Source organism: Elephas maximus, chromosome 5 (genome assembly GCF_024166365.1).
Source record: "Elephas maximus indicus isolate mEleMax1 chromosome 5, mEleMax1 primary haplotype, whole genome shotgun sequence".
Classification (NCBI taxonomy): Eukaryota; Metazoa; Chordata; class Mammalia; order Proboscidea; family Elephantidae; genus Elephas; species Elephas maximus.
Genome location: NC_064823.1, coordinates 80,961,617 through 80,981,974, shown reverse-complemented (window position 1 = coordinate 80,981,974; position 20,358 = coordinate 80,961,617). Strand labels below are relative to the sequence as shown.

General features: G+C 39.5%; 1 protein-coding gene across 9 annotated transcripts in view; it reads left to right on the top strand.

Moving 5' to 3' along the window:
• Positions 1-20,358, top strand: part of FAM47E (family with sequence similarity 47 member E) — a 68,823-nt gene that overhangs the window by 5,759 nt on the left and 42,706 nt on the right. For 7 of the 9 annotated variants that reach the window (XR_007517651.1, XR_007517652.1, XR_007517650.1 and 4 more), the window contains exons 4-5: positions 8,575-8,719; positions 11,060-11,263. The exons of 1 other annotated variant lie outside the window; for it this stretch is intronic. Coding sequence is in view for 5 of the 8 variants with exons in the window: in XM_049885964.1 (XP_049741921.1) it covers positions 8,575-8,719; positions 11,060-11,263 (349 nt within the window). In the remaining 3 variants the exon portion in view is untranslated. The remainder of the gene's footprint in view (positions 1-8,574; positions 8,720-11,059; positions 11,264-20,358) is intronic. One more of the 9 variants, XM_049885962.1, reaches the window with a different exon arrangement.

Here is a 20,358-nt window from a genome sequence, read left to right as displayed (position 1 = left end):
GTTTCAGTGAACAAGTTCTTTGGGGCCTAAAAGCCATGTCCTCTAGCATGGCTGTGGCCAATAATATAGGTGATATTTTGGCCTTAGTTTTTGCTCTGTATATTATTTTTCAAGTTGCTCAGAAGCCAGCTAGGGAATAGGGAGGAGTGTTATATGGAGGGATCCCCTTGGAGATTCCAACAGTGTGGATTAGTGTGGTCCTGTGAGCATCTTTGAATTCTTGGCCTCAGTGAACCATTAGTTTGTTCTTTTTGTGCAAGAAATCAGCAGTATTATTGAGCATCTCTTCTGGGCCATGGAAAATGCTAGATTATGGGGACGTAGGGTCGCTATGGGTCGGAATCGACTCGACAGCACTGGGCTTTTTGGATGATAAACAAGAGAATTCCCCTGTCTTCATGGTATTTGCAGACTGGCATGGAAGACTGCCATTGGATCAATATAGAGGGTATGAGTCTCAGTTTATGATTTGTTACTTTTATTTCTATTTATATCTGACTCCAGGCCCCCATGCCACTGGACATTAAGACCTTTAGCCTTGGTCATTGTTTATACTGCAAGAAAGTGGGAATAGGTCCCCGATAATTGGAGGATTGATCTTTAACCTCTTTCTGTCTTTGGGAGTCTTCTCTTGATCCTTACTGTCATTGGCACAGTCTGTGTACCCTAGCTATACACCCACCCCTCTCTTCCCACCCCAACCACAGCACTTAACTTAATCACTTCAGTGAGCTTGGACTTCTACACAGTATAGTGTGCCTTTCATTTTAGGCAGTTTCCTTGGTCAGTCTTACAAAAATCTTCAAGGTAAGAATTACAAATGAATCTACTTGAAATAGGACAAGGGAAAAGTGTAGAGTGAATGAACACAAATTAGTATCTTCATAAATTATCGTATCACATAATGAATGTATACTTACGTAATGATGAGTTTTTTCATCAGCATATGTATTTGTTTTCTGTGGCAGCTATAATAAACTTGGTAATTTAAAACAACAGAAATTTACTTCTGGAGTTCAGAAGTCTGAAATCAGTATTACTGGGTCGAAATCCAGGTGTCGGCAGGGCCTCACTCCCTCTGGAGGCTCTAGAGGAGAATCTGTTCCTTTCTTCTTTTAGCTTCTAATGGCTGCTGGCATTCCTTGGCTTGTGGCTACATCAGTCTAGTCTTCAAGTTTTCAAAGCCAGCATCTCCAAATCTCTGTGCTCCATTTTTTTATCACTTTCCCTTATTTGTATGTGTCAAGTCACCCTCTATCTTTTTTTTTTTTTTTATATAAGGATGCTTGTGATGGGGTTGCTATGAGTCAGAATCATTTGATGGCAACTAACAGTGACAATTTGTGATAGCATTTAGGGCCCACCCAGATAATCCAGGATAATCTCCTCATTTCAAGATCCGTAATTTAATCACATCTGCAAAGACCCTTTTTCCAAATAAGGTAACATTTACAGCTTCCATGGATTAGGACCTGATATCTTTGGGGACAATTATCAGCGTATAGCTGGTAGATTTGAACTGCCGATCTTTTGGTGAGGTCTTAACCACTGCGCCAACAGCATACATACATGTGGTAATATCTTCCATCTTTAAAAGAACATCCCTTGATCACATAGTCCCTTCCTTTACAAAAAATTTGAGAGAGGCATATATACTCACGTCCTCTTCTCCTTTTTTGAACGCAGAGCAATCAGGCTCTTATCTCCAGCATGCTACTGAACTTGCCATTGGTCATGGTCACCATTGACCTCCTGTTGCCAAATCAGTTCTCAGTAATCCCCATACTTGATGTATCAGCAGCAATTTGAACAATTAATGTTATCCCCTTTCTCAAAACACTTTCTTTGTTGGCCTCTGGAACATTCTTCTTTCTTGATTTTTCACCTACTTTGTGGACCTCTCCTCTGTCATCTTTTGCTGGTCACCTCTAATCTTCCTGACTTTTAACCTTGAAGTGCTTTAGTGCTTCTTTTCTTTACGTGTACCCCCGCCCAAGTGACTTCATTCAGTCCATCTATCTATGGGTAGTCAACATTTGTAGTTGGATGTATAATTGTCATCTTACACTTGACAACTCCAAAATTGAACTCTTGATTTCTTCCCAAAACCTACTCCTCCTTCTGTCTTCCTCAACGCAGTAAATAGCAACTGCATTCTTCCAGCTGCTTATATAACAGCAGTTGCAACCGTACAACAAATCCTCATTGTTTCAGCTTTGAAATACATCCAAAATCTCACCTTCTCTGTGATTACCAGCCTACTCCAAGACACCAGCACCTCTTGCCTGGTTTATTGCAGTAGCTTTCTAACTGATCGTATGGCTTTTATCCATGCTCACTTCCTCTGTTTGTCACACAGTAGCCAGAATGATCATTTTTAAAGCTTAAGTCAGGTAGTGTCATTCCTGTACTCAAAATTGTCCAATTGCTTACTAACTTATTCAGAGTAGAACCCAGGGTCCTTACAGTTGTCTCTAAGGTCCCATATGATTGGGTCCCTGTTTCTTCTCAGGCCTCATCCTCTACTAGTTAACCACTCCTCTCCAGTCGCACCATCCTCCTTGCTGTTTCTCAGACCCGCTAAGCACACTCCCACCTCAGTGCCTTTGCATATGCTATTCTTTTCTGCCTAGAATTCTCTTCTACCAGATATCTGCATGGTTTGATCCCTTTCTTATTTTGGGTCTTTCCTAAAATATTACTTTATTAGAGAGGCATTCCCTGTATAACTAAAATGCTCTCTGCCATCACTCTGCATCCATCTTGTCCTGTTTTATTTTTTTTTATGGCTCTTAGAATCACCTCATGTATGTTTATTTACTTCTTTTCTGTCACTCCCTACTTGATTGTAAAATGTATGAGGACAGGGACTTAACTTTATTTACAGCTGAATCTTAATGCCTAGAACAGTGCCTGAGACTTACTTGGTGCTAAATAAATATTTGTTGGATGAATGGCTGGATGAATGCTATGAATAAATGCTACAGGGTACTCAGAGAGTACATAAGAGAGCCTATGGGATGGCCTCCCTGAGGAAGGGACTTGTATGTTGAGACATAAAGGGGGATAGGGGATGAAGAAGGCATTCCAGTCAGGTGGGACAGCATGGGCAAAAGCCCTGTGGCAGGAGGGAGCATGATAAATTCATGGAACTGAGAGAAAGCCACTGTGGCGGGAGCTCAGAGTGAGAGAGGGTGGTAGTTTAAGAACCTAGAAAGACAGGCAGGGAACAGGTCATGAAGGGCCTTGGAGGTTAAAATTTAGGTCTTTATTAGAGGTGTGACAAAAAGCTATTGAACATAAAAAATTATAAAGAAATGTTCATGGCAGCATTATTCACAATAACCAAAAAGTGGAAACATCCTATATTCCATGTTAGTGCCCTTGAACATGTTGCCCAGTTAGGGTCCATGCCCTGGAGCAGTCAAGTCAATGAAACGTACTCCAAGTCAGAAAGAGAGAAAGTTTATTGATTGTTGACACCAACAGAAAGTCCAACAGCAATGCAGGCTGTATTTATGGAGTCCTGAACAGCAGTTTTCACATCAGAGCTTATATGTCATTTTTGCAAGCATGAAGCCATAGATGGTCAGATGAGTATACATCACAAAACAACTATAAGAAGCTCTTTATTAAACTAAAAATATGCATTCTGGACATCTGGACGCTAATCTTTATGTTTGTAACAGGCAAAAAAACTTACTTAAAAATTTCTCAGCTAGTGGAACTAGCCTGCCAAGTTTTCTCTGACCCAGATAAGGAGCAAGAAAGAAAGTTGCAGACCAAAAGTGCCAGGCAGCCTTCCTAGCTGCCATCTTGCAGGCTGAAGGCCATCTCCCAAGAGAGCAAAGAAGAGGATGGAGACCAAGGCTGCAAGAGCCAAGAAGGCCCCACACCCCTTTGGAAAGAGACCAGTGCAACTGGTACAGTTGAAAAAACTTATAGGTTGCTTAGAGTATTATTATGGTATTAGTTATATCAGGCTCTCAATCGCCCATTATGAAAAGGAGAAAATATGCTGAGAGGTATTAGGGTCATAAACATATGAATGGATAAACAAAATGTAGTATATTCATACAATGAAATATTATTTAGCCATAAAAAGGAGGAGGACATCCTGCTTGGTAAAGTAGAGGGTCAGAGAAAGAGGAAGACCCTCAGCAAGATGGATTGACACAATGGCCACAACAATGGGCTCAAGCGTAACAATTGTGAGGATGGTGCAGGACCAGGCAGTGTTTTGTTCTGTTGTACATAGGGTTGCTGTGAGTTGGAACCAACTCGATGGCACCTGACAGCAACAACAAAGGATGAAGTACTGATACATGCTGCAGCATTATCAATTGAGGGTACAGAGTGGCAGTGTTTGATACATCCAGATTTACATGTTGAAATGATGGCTTTGGCTGCAGAGCAGAGAACAAACTGGGGGTTAGGAGTGAGGAACTGTAAGAGAAAATCCAGAGCTACCAGTGCAGTGATCCAGAGGAAACAGAGTTAAAATCTACCAGATTTGTTAATGGCTGGATTTTAGGGAGGAGGGAGAGAGAGGTCGAGGATGTGTCTCTTACTTGATTGAGGTTGTCTGAGTCTTGCAATATAGCTTTACCAGCTTTGGTGGACTTTAATTATTAAGCACAGTAATATGAGATTTTACTTGGCACATGTCTTAATAAATGGTATTTAAAATTTTTTAAATCTGGAAAAGAACATCATGTTTGGTAAAGTGGAGGGTCAGCAAACATGAGGAAAACCCTCAATGAAATAAATTGACAGAATAGTTGGAACAATGGGCTGAAACATAGCAATGATTGTGAGTGTGGTAGGACCAGGCAATGTTTCGTTCTGTTATACATAAGGTCGCGGTGAGTTGGAGCCAAGTCGATGGCAACTAATGACAACAAATAATTTTAAAAATCAGCTTATAATGGTAAAATGCTATTTTGTTAAAACTAATAAGGATTGTCTTTATGATATTGATAATGACAGTGTGATCTTTGAAAAGTTAAAATATAATTTTAAAAGAAAATTACAGACCTATATCCGTCATGAACATAGATGCAAAAATCCTCAACAAAATTCTAGCCAATAGAATTCAACAACATATCAAACAAATAATCCACCATGACCAAGTGGGATTTATACCGGGTATGCAAGGTTGGTTCAATATTAGAAAAACAATTAATGTAATCCACCATATAAATAAAACAAAAGACAAAAACCACATGATCTTATCAATTGATGCAGAAAAGGCACTTGACAAAGTCCAACACCCATTCATGATAAAAACTCTCAGCAAAATAGGAATAGAAGGAAAATTCCTCAACATAATAAAGGGCATTTATACAAAGCCAACAGCCAACATCATCCTAAATGGAGACAGCCTGAAAGCATTTCCCTTCAGAATGAGAACAAGACAAGGATGCTCCTTATCACCGCTCTTATTCAACATTGTGTTGGAGGTCCTAGCCAGAGCAGTTAGGCTAGACAAAGATTTAAAGGGCATCCGGATTGGCAAGGAACAAGTAAACTTATCTCTGTTTGCAGACGACATGATCTTATACACAGAAAACCCTAAGGAGCCCTCAAGAAAACTACTGAAACTAATAGAAGAGTTTGGCAGAGTTTCAGGTTACAAGATAAACATACAAAAATCAGTTGGATTCCTCTACATCAACAAAAAGAACATCGAAGAGGAAATCACCAAATCAATACCATCCACAGTAGTCCCCAAGAAGATAAAATACTTAGGAATAAATCTTACTGAAGATGTAAAAGACCTATACAAAGAAAACTACAAAGTACTACTGCAAGAAACTAAAAGGGACCTATGTAAGTGGAAAAACATACCTTGCTCATGGATAGGAAGACTTAACATAGTAATAATGTCTATTCTACCAAAAGCTATCTATGTATACAATGCACTTCCGATCCAAATTCCAATGACATTTTTTAATGTGATGGAGAAACAAATCACCACCTTCATATGGAGGGGAAAGAAGCCCTGGATAAGGAAAGCATTACTGAAAAAGAAGAAGAAAGTGGGAGGACTCACTCTACCTGATTTTAGAAGATATTACACAGCCACAGTAGTCAAAACAGTCTTGTACTGGTAGAACAACAGACATATAGACCAATGGAACAGAATTGAGAACTCAGATATAAATCCCTCCACATATGCCAAACCAAAAAAGCCGAACCCAGTGCCGTCAAGTCGATTCTGACTCATAGCGACCCTATAGGACAGGGTAGAACTGCCCCATAGAGTTTCCAAGGAGTGCCTGGTGGATTCGAACTGCCGGCCCTTTGGTTAGCAGCCGTAGCACTTAGCTACTATGCCACCAGGGTTTCCATCCACATATGAGCAGCTGATACTTGGCAAAGGCTCAGTGTCAGTTAATTGGGGAAAAGATAGTCTTTTTAACAAATGGTGCTTGCATAACTGGATATCCATCTGCAAAAAAATGAAACAGGACCCATACCTCACACCATGCACAAAAACTAACTCCAGATGGATCAAAGACCTAAACATAAAGTCTAAAACGATAAAGATCATGGAAGAAAAATTAGGGACAACGTTAGGAGCCCTAATACAAGGCATAAAGAAAATACAAAACATTACTAAAAATGACAAAGAAATCAGATAACTGGGAACTCCTAAAAATCCAACACCTATGCTCATCTAAAGACTTCACCAAAAGAGTAAAAAGACCACCTGCAGACTGGGAAAAAATTTTCGGCTATGACATCTCCGACCCGCACCTGATCTCTAAAATCTATACGATTCTGCTAAAACTCAGCCACGAAAAGACAAACAGCCCAATTAAAAATTGGGCAAAGGATATGAGCATGCACTTCACTAAAGAAGATATTCAGGTGGCTAACAGATACATGAGGAAATGTTCTTGATCATTAGCCATTAGAGAAATGCAAATTAAAACTACGATGAGATTCCATCTCACTCCAACAGGGCTGGCATAAATGCAAAAAACACAAAATAATATATGTTGGAGAGGCTGTGGAGAGATTGGAACTCTTATACACTGCTGGTGGGAATGTCAAATGGTACAACCACTTTGGAAATCGATCTGGTATTTCCTTAAAAAGCTAGAAATAGAACTACCATATGACAGAAATTCCACTCCTCGGAATATATCCCAGAGAAATAAGAGCCTTTACATGAACAGATATATGCACACCCATGTTTATTGCAGCACTGTTTATAATAGCAAAAAGCTGGAAACAACCAAGATGTCCATCAATGGACAAATGGATAAATAAATTATGGTATATTCACACAGTGGAATACTACGCATTGATAAAGAACAGTGATAAATCTGTGAAACATTTCATAACATGGAGGAACCTGGAAGGCATTATGCTGAGTGAAATTAGTCAGATGCAAAAGGACAAATATTGTATAAGACCACTATTATAAGATCTTGAGAAATAGCTTAAACTGAGAAGAACACATTCTTTTGTGTTTACGAGAGGGGGGAGGGAGGGAGGGTGGAAGAGGGTTATTTACTGATTAGATATAATCTGATTAGATAGTGAATAAGAACAACTTTAGGTGAAGGGAAGGACAACACTCAATACAGGGGAGGTCAGCACAACTGGACTGGACCAAAAGCAAAGAAGTTTCCCAGATAAACTGAATGCTTCGAAGGTCAACGGAGCAAGGGCGGGGGTTTGGGAACTATGGCTTCAGGGGACATCTGAGTCAATTGGCAAAATAAATTCTGTTAAAACATTCCGGATCCCACTTTGAAGTGGGGCATCTGGGGTCTTAAACGCTAACAAGCGGCCATCTAAGATGCATCAATGAGTCTCAACCCACCCAGATCAAAGGAGAATGAAGAACACCAAGGTCACAAGGTAATTATGAGCCCAAGAGACAGAAGGGGCTACATGAACTAGAGACTACATCATCCTGAGACCAGAAGAACTAGATGGTGCCCGGCCACAACATATGACTGCCCTGACTGGGAGCGCAACAGAGAACCCCTGAGGGAGCAGGAGAACAGTGGGATGCAGACCCCAAGTTCTCATAAAAAGATCAGACTTAATGGTCTGACTAAAACTAGAAGAATCCCGGCAGTCATGGTCCCCAGACCTTCTGTTGCCCCAGGACAAGAACCATTCCCGAAGCCAACTCATCAGACGTGGATTGGACTGGACAATGGGTTGGAGAGAGATGCTGATGAGGAGTGAGCTACTTGCATCAGGTGGACACTTGAGACTATGTTGGCATCTCCTGCCTGGAGGAGAGATGAAAGGGTAGAGGAGTTAGAAACTGGCCGAAGGGTCATGAAAGGAGAGACTGGAAGGAGGGAGCAGGCTGACTTATTAGGGGGAGAATAAGTGGGACTATGTAGTAAGGTGTATCTAAGTTTATATGTGAGAGACTGACTTGATTTGTAAGCTCTCACTTAAAGCACAATAAAATTATTAAAAAATATGTAATTTGTGTGAGCTTGCAAGAGCTTTATGCTCACTTTTCCTCACTATATTAACTGTTTGAAATCTACTTGGATTCATTTTGCCTCATATTGTAACTCTGATTATTTTCAGCTCTAAGAAGCCTCCTGTGTCACATTCAGGCAAGTGGGTTTATGAAGAAAAGAAGCCAAGGGAAACAGATACACTCCGTGATCTTCCTCTTCATGAAAATATACGCAAAGAAGTTGGTGACTTCTGCAACTGGGTTGCTACTCTTGTAAGCTAGGATTAAAACTTCAGTCTACTTTTAAAAGTCGAGCTCAAATTTGCTTTTTTTAAAGAGCAGCATTTGGATAAAATCTAAGTCAAATAATCAAAATTATAAATTTATAGATTGAAATGTTTATGGTAGATGAAATTCTGGAAAGTTGGCAAGCTTGAAGCCAATTTGAATGTTTAGCATCTCACCTCATTACTGTTGTTTTATATTCTTATTTTCAGTGTCAAGACCTTTTTCCTCAACTCATTGTTCTCAGTTATCTTCGCTTATAAATACTTGGATAGCTATACTTGACTACAGCCTTTCCAAAAAGTATTTCTAAAATGAAGCAACTTTTGACTCAGCTGTCAAGGCCTTTCCTTGCTTTCCTTCCTAGAACCTATTCAGTTACCTAGTCTTGTTCTTTGGTTCCTGTAGATATTTAGATTCCTGATTCTTCTTCTGGATGTAAGACCTCTTAGTATTTGTGTCTCCCTACTCCCTCAATTTTTGAGTGTATTGGTCAATTTTAGTCAATGTATTATTTAGGACATTGGCAAGTGACTGAAATGCAAAATCAGACTAGCTTAAGGGAGGAAAGGGAAACATCCAGAAGTATTAGCACCTTCAGGCACAGCTGGGTCCAGGTGTTGAAATGGTTTTAGGTGCTCTCCCTATCTCTTGGCTGCTGTCCTTTATCTGGCTACTTTATTCTCAAGTAGTCTTCCCCCAAGACATGTCAGAAGCCTCCCCTAAAATCTCCAAGCTTACATCCTACCAGTGAGCAACCTTAGTGAGAATAGAGCAACCCTTTTCCAACAGGGAAAAGTCCCGGGCTTACTTTTACTGGACTAACTTGAGTCACGTGTTTGTGCTTGAATTAAACAACTGTGACTAGGGAGGTGGAATACGCTGATTGATTAGGTCAGGTTAAACGTCTTACCCTGGATCCAAGGTGGGGAAACAGGGTGTGGGGTTTCAGCTTCAGCTGTAACGGAATGACTGAGAGTGAGGAAGGGAGGTTCCCTAGAGGAAGATTGGTGTAGGGATGCTGAGCAAGGCAGATAATGCCCACTCTGCTGGAACTGGTGCCCTGCTTATCCATAATCTGGCTGGATTGAGTTGCTTAATTCCCATCTCTTCATTTCTCCCATTCCTGCAGCTTGAGCTACTCCTCTATTAGGCAGGAGAGTTAAGAAACCCTAGGCTAGTAATAGGTCCCTGGGTGGTGCAGATGGTTTGTGCTTGCCTGCTAACCAAAGGGTTGGCAGTTCAAAGCTACCTAGCAGCACTGTGGAAGGAAGACCTGGCAATCTGCTTCTGTAAAGATTACAGCCAAGAAAACCCTATGGAGTACAGTTCTACTCTGTAACACCTGGGGTCACCATGAGTCAGAACTGGCTCCACAGCAACAGATTTGGTTTTGGTTTTGTGGAAACTAATAGTTTAGCTACTTTGGTAACGGGCCTTGCTTTCATTCCCTATGACCAAGGCCTCATCTTTACCTTAGTTCTACTACCTAGGTCCCTGTCACAATCAGCCTGTGCTATTTTCTTAACAGCATTCATTTATACTTTCCTTCTATGCTGTCAGTTTATGTAGTTTTCACCTTATTGATTCTGCTTGCTCTTTTTCTGCTCCATTATTATTTTGGCTTGGTTTTGACTCCACTACTCTCTTTTTGACCCTGATTCTATTTCAAGACTCCTCTCCATAAATTTCACTCCAACTTCAGCTCCAGGCTGCTAATGACCTCATTCAGTCTCTGCTTCCCAATTTATATTTCCCAATCTGGAATTCTGTTGAGCCTAACTTTTCTTTTAGCATTGAGCCACATCATAGGTCAGTTGTCGGCCCCTGGATTAGCTGCCCCTCACAAGTCCATCTCTCTCTACTCCTGTTAGCCGTGGGTGGGGGAAGCAAGGGGAGAGCGCTGTTCTTCGTATCAAATATGGCTGCCTTCTTCAGCAGGGGCCAGGGACAGAGCAGTGTCCCTTATAAGGGACAGTGCAGATACTGACCTTTCTAGACGTGTCTGGAAAAACACCTATAAAAATGTCACTGCTATAAAATGTTTGAGAAGTTTGCTTTTGATCAAACTGAGTTTTCCTCAGCCCCAGTATTTTCCGCAGGGACTCACTGCTTCTTGCAGGTCCTAAGCCATCTTGCGATGCACTGACAAGGCCCTCCAGACCCCAGATACTTCTTGTCTCTAATGATCGCCAACTGAGCATTTTCTGTAACTCCTGCAAACTACCACTTCTTTAGCAGTGGTCAGATACTGCCCTTAGATTAAAGCAGAAAGCAAGGAGCATGTTACCATTTGACCTTGACTCAAGAGATGTGATATTATTCCAGGGAAGTTCAACCATTGATGAAGAGTTCATCCTGAAACAGTTTGACACTGATTATGGGAACAAACCAAGCAATGATGTGTTCCACACGATGAGACTAAACCAAGTTCCTTTGGAGCTAAAGTCTAAAGTGGGGCTAAATAAACCACAGGAGCTAGATTTTTCCTTCCAGGAACTAGACTGCAAGAGGAAACTCCAGAAGCCACAGGTAATTGCAGAAGGGGAGAAACCAAATATCAAAGAAAATATTTTCTTGAATTCTGGTGCTGGTCTTTTAAAATAGAATTCTTCAAATTTTACAGGAGGCTCCCTGACCACAAACCACCATTCTTGACCATATGCTTTTTTTACCTGATCATTAACAATTACTCAGTTACCTCACACACACATATATGTTATGTTGTTATTAATTGCCGTCAAGTCAGCTTCAGCTCATGGTGATCCCATTACAACAGAAAGAAAACGCCCAGTTCTGTGCTATCTTCACAATCCTTAATATACTCGAGGCTACTAGGGGGCTCATCTTCGAGCATTATATCAGACAATAGCCTGTTGTAATCGGAAGGGTTTTCACTGGCTAATTTTCAGAAGTAGATTGTCAGCCCTTTCTTCCTAGTCTGTCTTAGTCTGGAAGTTCTGCTCGAACCTGTCCACCATGGGTGACCCTGCTGGTATTTCAAATACCAGTGGCGTAGTAGCTCCCTGCATCATGGTAATACACAAGTTACCACAGTATGACAAAGTGACAGAAGGGTGGTGGGGAAAAATATATATATATCTGTAGCTCTCAACCACTGCACCACCAGGGCTCCATGTATACACACACACACACACACACAAGTCAAATAAAACCCAAAACCAAACCCGTTGTCGTCTAGTCGATTCAAGTCAAGTCAAATAGTACAAGTTAACAGACTTAAGTGCCTAAGTAGAAGGGAGGGAGGTGGTGCCAAGGAGTTCCTTTCTCTGAAAGTGGGAAATAATATATTATCTCTAATTACCTCATGATTTTATATATAATCTTTGATACTGTATTTCCAGTGTTTAGGACATACTCATTAAAATTAAAATTCAATTTATAATTGAACACAATTGACTGAACTATTTTGACATGTACTATGTTTCCATCTGTTTTATAACGTTTATGAAGACTATGCATTCCATCATTGATATCAGCACTTTAATTTTTCCATTTTCCTCCTATCTTTCTAAAGAGTAACATACAAAATGCTGCTAGACAGGCAAATTATGTTCATCATACTTGAGGCCTGAACCACTGCTTGTTCTGAATCTGGGCTGAATCAAATTGCTCAATTCCTACTATTTGCAAAAAATTGCACAAACACTGCTTTATAAGCCATGATGGTTATTGCCAAAGTTGAACTTTTGACTGACAAAGGGTCAGTATGCAGAAGTTCAAAATAAATTTCTATGTGGTATGATTTTCTTGCTGCCTGAAGCACTTCCTACATTTCTTGTAATGTGAATCTACTGGTGATAAATTCTTTCCGGTTTTGAATATCTGAAAATACCCTTATTCTGTCCACATGTTTAAAAGATATTTGTGTAGATTCTAGGCTCACCGTTTCCTGTTATCGTTTTTTAATTTTAGTACTGCAAAGATGTTGTTCCACTGTCTTCTTGCTTACATTGTTTCTGACGACAAATCTTATGTCATCCTTATCTTTGTTTTTTCTGAACATAATTTTTTTCCCTCTCTTGGCTGTTTTTACGATTTTCTGTTTGTTACTGATTTTGGGCAGTTTGATTATTGCGTGCCTTGGGTAAATTTCTTCATGTTTCTGGTGCTTGGCATTTGCCAAACTTCTTCAACTTGTGGGCTTATGATTTTCGTCAAATTTGAACAATTTTTGGCCGTTGTTTCTTCCAATAGTTTTCTGTCTCTCATTGCCCCACCTTCTGGGACTCTCATTTTAGGCTGCTTGAAGTTGTCCCACAACTCACTGCTGCTCTGTTCAATTTTTTATTCTCTTTTCTTTCTGAGTTTCTATTGCTGTCTTTAAGTTCTCTAATCTTTTTTCCTTTGTTGTGTAATGTGTTGTTAATCCCATCTGTGTATTTTTCATCTCAAACATTATGATTTTCATCTCTAGAAGTTTAACTTGAGTCTTTTTTTTTTTAATCTGCTGTATTTCTACTTAATCTTGAGAACACATGGAATGTAGTTTCAATAGATGCTTTAATGTCTTTGTCTGCCAATTCTAACATCTGTATCAGTTTTGGATTTATTTCCTCATTATGGGTCATGTTTTCCTTCCTCTCTGCGTGCCTGGTAATCTATGAGTGAATTCTATACATTGTGAATTTTACCTTGTTGGATGCTGGTATTTTTTTATTCCTATAAATACTCTTGAGCCTTTTTTCTGGAATGCAGTCAAGTTATGTGAAAACAGTTTGATACTTTTGGGTCGTTTTTAAGGTTTGTTGGTTGGAATCCAAGATGCTCAATCTAGGACTAATTATTAGCCACTACAAAGACAAGACTTTCTGTGTACTCTAACAGTACCCTGTGAATCTTTAGGTGTTCCAGGTGGGAATATGTGCTGTTCCTGTCCCTATGTGAGCACTGGTACTGCTTCCTTTACTTCTTTCAGTTGGTTCTTTCCCTGCTGAATATTTGAGGGGACACTCTGTAAATCTCTGGAGTTCTCTATGTAACTTTCTCCTCTCTGGTATTCAGTGCTGTGAACTCCAGCTTCTTGGTCTCCTTGAACTCTCAGCTCTGTCTTCTCAGTTCAGAGAACCCATTGGTCTCATTTATTCTTCCTCCCTGTACCATGGTCTGGAAACTCTCTCAAGGCAGTGGGCTGGGGCAATTGTGTGACATATCTTGTTTGTTTCTCATCTCTCAGGGATCACTGTCCTTTGTTGCCTGATATTCAACGTCTTGCAAACGTTTGTTTCATATATGTCTTCTGGTTTTGTTGTTGTAGGTGGGAGGGTAAACCTGATCCCTATGCCAGAAGTGGAAATCCTCATCTTTATTTTTTCATTTCACATACTTGCTACACTCTGCTCTTTGATGTTCTTCAAAGCTCTGCACTTTCCCACTACCTTAGCTTCGTTCATATCATTGTCTCTGCCGAAGTACTCTTCTTTCCTGTGTCCATATGTTTATATTTCACATGTCAGTTGTTCCATGGGGTCTTTTTTCAGGCCCTTTGTTTGGCATTAATTTATTCTTACCTTTGATCTCTCATAGCATTCTGTGCCTCAATTGTAGCATTTTTCCTCTTGCTCTGTATATTCATTCATCCACTTGTTTACACATTCATTCAACAAATATTTCTGAGTATCTCCTACTATGTGTCAAAAAGTGCTGGGAGCTGGGAACACAAAAATGAAGGACAGTTTCCTACCCTTAAAGATCTTACAGTCTAGTTCTAGTAGGGTCAACAGGTAAATTATTAACTACAATTAAATGATGTCATGGTGTGTACAGGGCATAGGGAGAAGTAATCGATTGCACCAAACATGGGGGTGAGGGTAGGTTCAGTAAAAACTTCACAGAAGAAATTATGTTTGTACTGGGTCTTGAAAGATCACTTGTTACACAACATCATATCCAGAACTCAAGTTCTTCAGAATGGTCATAGTGTAGATTCCATTCTGCTCCATCTCTCCTCCCTTTCTTTTTTCTTCCCTTTCTTTTCCTTCTTTCTTCAATTCAATGGTCCTAAACCAGGGGTGTTTTTGTCCTCTAGGATATATTTGGCAATATGTGGGAGCATTTTTTGTTGCCATAACTAGGGCAGTGGGGATGCTAATGGCATCCGGTGAGTAGGGTCTAGAAATGCTGCTAAACATCTTAAAATGCACAGAACAGCCCCCACAACAAAAAATTATCCAGCCCCAAATTTCAATAGTGCCAAGATTAAGAAAAACCAAACCAAACTTGTTGCCATCAAGTGAATTCCCACCCATGGCGACCCCATGTGTTACATAACAGAATTGAAGTCCCCAGTGTTTTCTTGGCTGTAGTATTTATAGAAGCAAATCACCAGGCCTTCTGTGGCACCACTGGGTAGGCTGAAACTGCTGACCTTTCAGTTAGTAGACCAGTGCAAACTGCACCACCGAGGGACCTAAGATTAAGAAACCCAACTTTAATTCAACAAGTATTTATTGAGCACCTATTATGCCCTAGATACCAGGTGGATATAGTGCAGAACAAAGCAGACAAAAATCTTTACCTCGTGAAGTTTACATTTTAAAGAATGAGAGGAAAGGCAATCAATCAGAAAAATTTGTTGTTGTTGTTGTAAGGTGCCATTGTGTCATTTCTGACTCATAATAACAGAAGGAAACACTGCCCAGTCCTGTGTCATCCTCACAACTGCTGTTATGCTTGAGCCCATTGTTGCAGCCACTGTGTCAATCTATCTCGTTGAGGGTCTTCCTCTTTTTTGCTGACCATCTACTTTACCAAGCATGATGTCCTTCTCCAGGGATTGATCCCTCCTGGTAACATGTCCAAAGTATGTGAGATGAAGTCTCACCATCCTTGCTTCTAAGAAGCATTTTAGCTGTACTTCTTCCAAGACAGAGCTTTTCATTCTTTTTGCAGTCCATGGTACACTCAATATTCTTCGCCAACACCATAACTCAAAGGCATCGAATCTTCTTCAGGCCTCCCTATTCACTGTCCAGTTTTTGCATGGTATGAGGCCATTGAAAATACCATGGCTTGAGTCAGACGTACCTTAGTCTTCAAAGTGACATCTTTGCTTTTTAACACTTTAAAGAGGTCTTTTGTAGCAGTTTTACCCAATGCAATGCATTGTTTGATTTGTTTTAAAAAAAATTTTTTTATGGTACTTTAGATGAAGGTTTACAGAGCAAACTAGTTTCTCATTAAACAGTCAGTACATACATTGTTCTATGACATTGGTCAACAACCCCCCCTGCCTCTGGGCTGATGTGCCACTTTAGTCTCGTTTTCTTTTATGGGCCTGTCCAATCTTTGGCTGAAGAGTGAACCTCAAGAGTAACTTCATTACCGAGCTGAAAGGGTGTCTGGGGGCCACACTCTCAGGGTTTCTCCATTCTCTGTGAGGCCAGCAAGTCTAGTCTTTCTTTTTGAGTTAGAATTATGTTCTCCATTTTTCTCCAGCTCTGTCTGGGACCCTCTATTGTGATCCTTGTCAGAGCAGTCAGTGTTGGTAGCTGGGCACATATAGTTATACAGGACTCAGTCTGGTGGAGGCTGTGGTAGATGTGGTCCATTACTCCTTTGGACTAATCTTTCCCTTGTGTCTTTAGTTTTCTTCATTCTTCCTTGCTCCCAAAGAGGTGAGACCAGTGGAGTATCCTAGATGGCCGCTCACAGGCTTTTAAGACCCCAGACACTACTCACCAAAGTAGAATGTAGAACATTTTCTTTTATTAACTGTGTTATGCCAATTGAGCTAGATGTTCCCTGAGACTATGGTCCCCACAGTCCTCAGCCCAGCAATTCAGTCCCTCAGGGAGTTTGGATGTGTCTATGGAGCTTCCAAGACCTTGCTTTCTAAAGTTGTTCTGGCTTTGCCAGTGTTGTGTACTGTCTTACCCTTCATCAAAGTTACCACTTATCTATTGTATATTTGCGCTTTTCTATCCCCAACCCTCCCCTCTCTCGTAACCGTCAAAGATTGTTTCTTTTTGTCTATAAACCTTCTCATGAGTTTTTACAGTAATAGTCTCATACAATATTTGTCCTTTTTGTGATTCACTTATTTCACTCAGCATAATGTCCTCCAGATGCATCCATGTTATGAGATGCTTCACAGATTCATTGTTGTTTTTTATCATTGTGTAATACTCCATTGTGTGTATGTACTACAGTTTGATTATCTATTCATCTGTTGATGGGCATCTAGGTTGTTTCCATCTATTTGCTACTGTGAACAATGCTGCAGTGAACATGTGTGTGCATATGTCTATTTGTGTGATGACTCTTATTTCTCTAGGATGTATTCCTAGGAGTGGGATTGCTGGATCATATGGTATTTCTATTTATAGCTTCCTAAGGAAGCACCATATCATTTTCCAAAATGGTTGTATCATTTTCCATTCCCACCAGCAGTGCATAAGAGTTCCAGTCTCCCCACAGCCTCTCCAGCATTTATAATTTCCTGTTATTTTGATTCATGCCAGTAATGCCAGGGTGAGATGGTATCTCATTGTGGTTTTGATTTGCATTACTCTAATGGCTAGTGATGGTGAGCGTTTCCTCATTGTGTCTGTTGGCTTGAATGTCATCTTTGGTGAAGTGTCCGTTCATTTCCTTTGCCCAATTTTTAATTGGATTGTTTGTCTTTTTGTTGTAGAATTGTTGGATTTTCTTGGAGATTTTAGAGATTAGACCTTTGTCTGATTTGTAGTAGTTGAATTTTTTTTCCCCAGTTTGTAGGTTCTGTTTTTACCCTTTTGGTGAAACTTTTGATGAGCATAAGTGTTTAATTTTTAGAAGATCCTAGTTATCTAGCTTATTTTTGGAGTTTGTGTGTTGTGGTTGTGGTTTGTATCTTGTTAATACCATGTATTAGGGCCTCTAGTGTTGATCCTATTTTTTCTTCTATGCACTTCATAGTTTTGACTTTATATTTAGGTCTTTGATCCATTTCGAGTTAGTTTTTGTATATAGTGTGAGATATGGGTCTTGTTTCATTTTTTTGCAGATAGACATCCAGTTTTGCTGGCACCATTTGTTAAAAAGACTGTCTTTTCCCCATTTGATGGACTTTGGGCCCTTGTCAAAGATCAGGTGACCATAAGTGGATGGATTTACATCGGGTCCTTGATTCTGTTCCATTGGTCAATGTATCTGCCTTTGTACCAGTACCAGGCTGTTTTGACTACCGTAGCTGTATAGTAGGTTCTGAGGTCAGGTAACATGAGTTTTCCTACTTTATTCTTCTTCTTCATTAGTGCTTTACTTATCTGGGGCTTCTTCCCTGTCCATATGAAGTTGTTGATAAGTTTTTCCATCTCTTTAAAGAAAGTCAGTGGTATTTGGAAATTGGAATTACCTTGTATTTGTAAATCGCTTTGGGCAGAATTGTCATTTCACAATGTTGAGTCCACTTACAATGTTAGGCGTGGTATGTTTTTCCATTTATGTAGACTCTTTTGGATTCTTGCAGTAGTGTTTTGTAGTTTTCTTTGTATAGGTCCTTTACATCCCTGTTTAGATTTATTCCTAAGTTTTGAATTTTTTTAGAGGCTATTATAAATGGTATTGTTTTCCTGATTTCCTTTTCATCATTCTTTTTTTTGGTGTATAGGAATCCAACTGATTTTTGTATGTTTATCTTGTATCCTGCTACTGTGCTGAATCTTTCTATTAGTTCCAGTAGTTTTCTCATAGAGTCTTTGGGTTTTCTATGTATAATATCATATCGTCTCAAATAGGGACAGTTTAACTTCTTCATTACCAATTTGGATGCCCTTTATTTCTTCTTCTTGCCTTATTGCTCTAGCTAGAACTTCCAGTACAATGTTGAATAAGAGTGGTGATAAAGGGCATCCTTGTCTTGTTCCTATTCTAAAGGGGGAATGTTTTCAGCCTCCCTCCATTAAGAATGATGTTGGCCATTGGTTTTACATAGATGCCATTTATTGTGTTGAGAAATTTCTCTTCTATACGTTTTTGTTGAGAGTTTTTATCAGGAATGTGTGTTGGACTTTGTCGAATGCCTTTTCTGTGTTCATTGAGATGATCATGTGATTCTTTTCTTTCTTTTATTTATGTGGTAAATTATGTTGATTGATTTTCTAATGTTGAACCATCCTTGCATACCTGGTATGGATCCTACTTGGTGGTCTTGTATTATTTTTTTCATATGATGCTGAATTCTATTGGTTAGAATTTTGTTGAGAGTTTTTACATCTATATTCATGAGAGATATTGGTCTGTAATTTTCTTTTTTTTTTGCGGTGTCTTTGCCTGCTTTTGGTATCAGGGTTATGCTGGCTTTATAGAATGAATTTGGAAGAATTGCTTCTTTTTCTATGTTCTGAAATAATTTGAGTGGTGCTGGTGTAAGCTCTTCTTTGAATGTTTGGTAGAATTCTTCAGTGAAGCCACCTGGGCCGGGGCTTTTTTTGTTGCCAGTTTTTTTTTTTTATTACCCTTTCAATCTCTTCTCTTGTTATGGGTCTGTTCAGATTTTCAACATCATTTTGTATTAGTTTGGGTAGGTAGTGTGTTTCTAGAAATTTGTCCATTTTCTCTAGGTTTTCAAATTTGTTGGAGTACAGTGTTTCATACTACTCTGTTATGATCCTTTTTATTTCAGTTGGATCTGTTGTAATGTCCCCCATTTCATTTCTTATTTGGGTTATTTGCATCTTCTCCTGTTTTTCTTTTATCAATTTGGCCAGTGTTTCATTGATTTTGCTGATCCTTTCAAAGAACCAACTTTTGGTTTTGTTGATTTTCTATTCTCTATTTCATTTATTTCTGCTCTGATTTTTATTATTTCCTTTCTTCTGCTGACTCTGGGCTTCTTTTGCTGTCCTCTATTTGTTCAGGCTATGTAGCTAATGTTTCAATTTTGTCCCATTCTTCTTTTTTGATGTGTGCATCTATTGCTATAAATTGACCCCTGAGGACTGACTTTGCTGTGTCCAAAAGGTTTTAGTATGATGTGATTCCATTCTCATTTGATTCTAGGAGATTTTTTTTTTATTATTCCATGTCTGATTTCTATTACCCAGTGGTTTTTAAGCAGAGTGTTATTCAGTTTCCATGTAATTGATTTTTTTTCCCTTGCTGTTCCAGCTGTTAGTTTCTACTTTGATGGTATTGTGGTCAGAGAAGATACTTTGTATTAGCTCAGTGTTTTGGATTTTGTTGAGGATTGCTCTGTGGCCTAAGATGTGGTCTATTCTGGAGAACATCCCAGGTGCATTGGAAAAGAATGCGTACTTTGCAGCTGTTGGGTGGAGTGTTCTATATATGTCTATGAGGTCAAGCTGGCTGATTATGACCTTTAGATATTCTGTATCTTTGTTGAGTTTCTTTCTAGATGTTCTGTCCTTTACCGAGAGTGGTGTGTTGAAGTCTCCTACTATTATTGTGGAACTGTCAATTTCACTTTTCAGTGCTGTTAGAGTTTCTTTTATGTATTTTGGAGCCCTGTCATTGGTTGTATAGATATTTATTATGGTTATGTCTTCATGATGGATCGTTCCTTTAATCATTATATAGTGTCCTTCTTTGTCTTCTATGGCAGATTTTGTTTTAAGGTCTATTTTATCTGAGATTAGTATTGCCACTCTTTTTTTTTTTTTTTT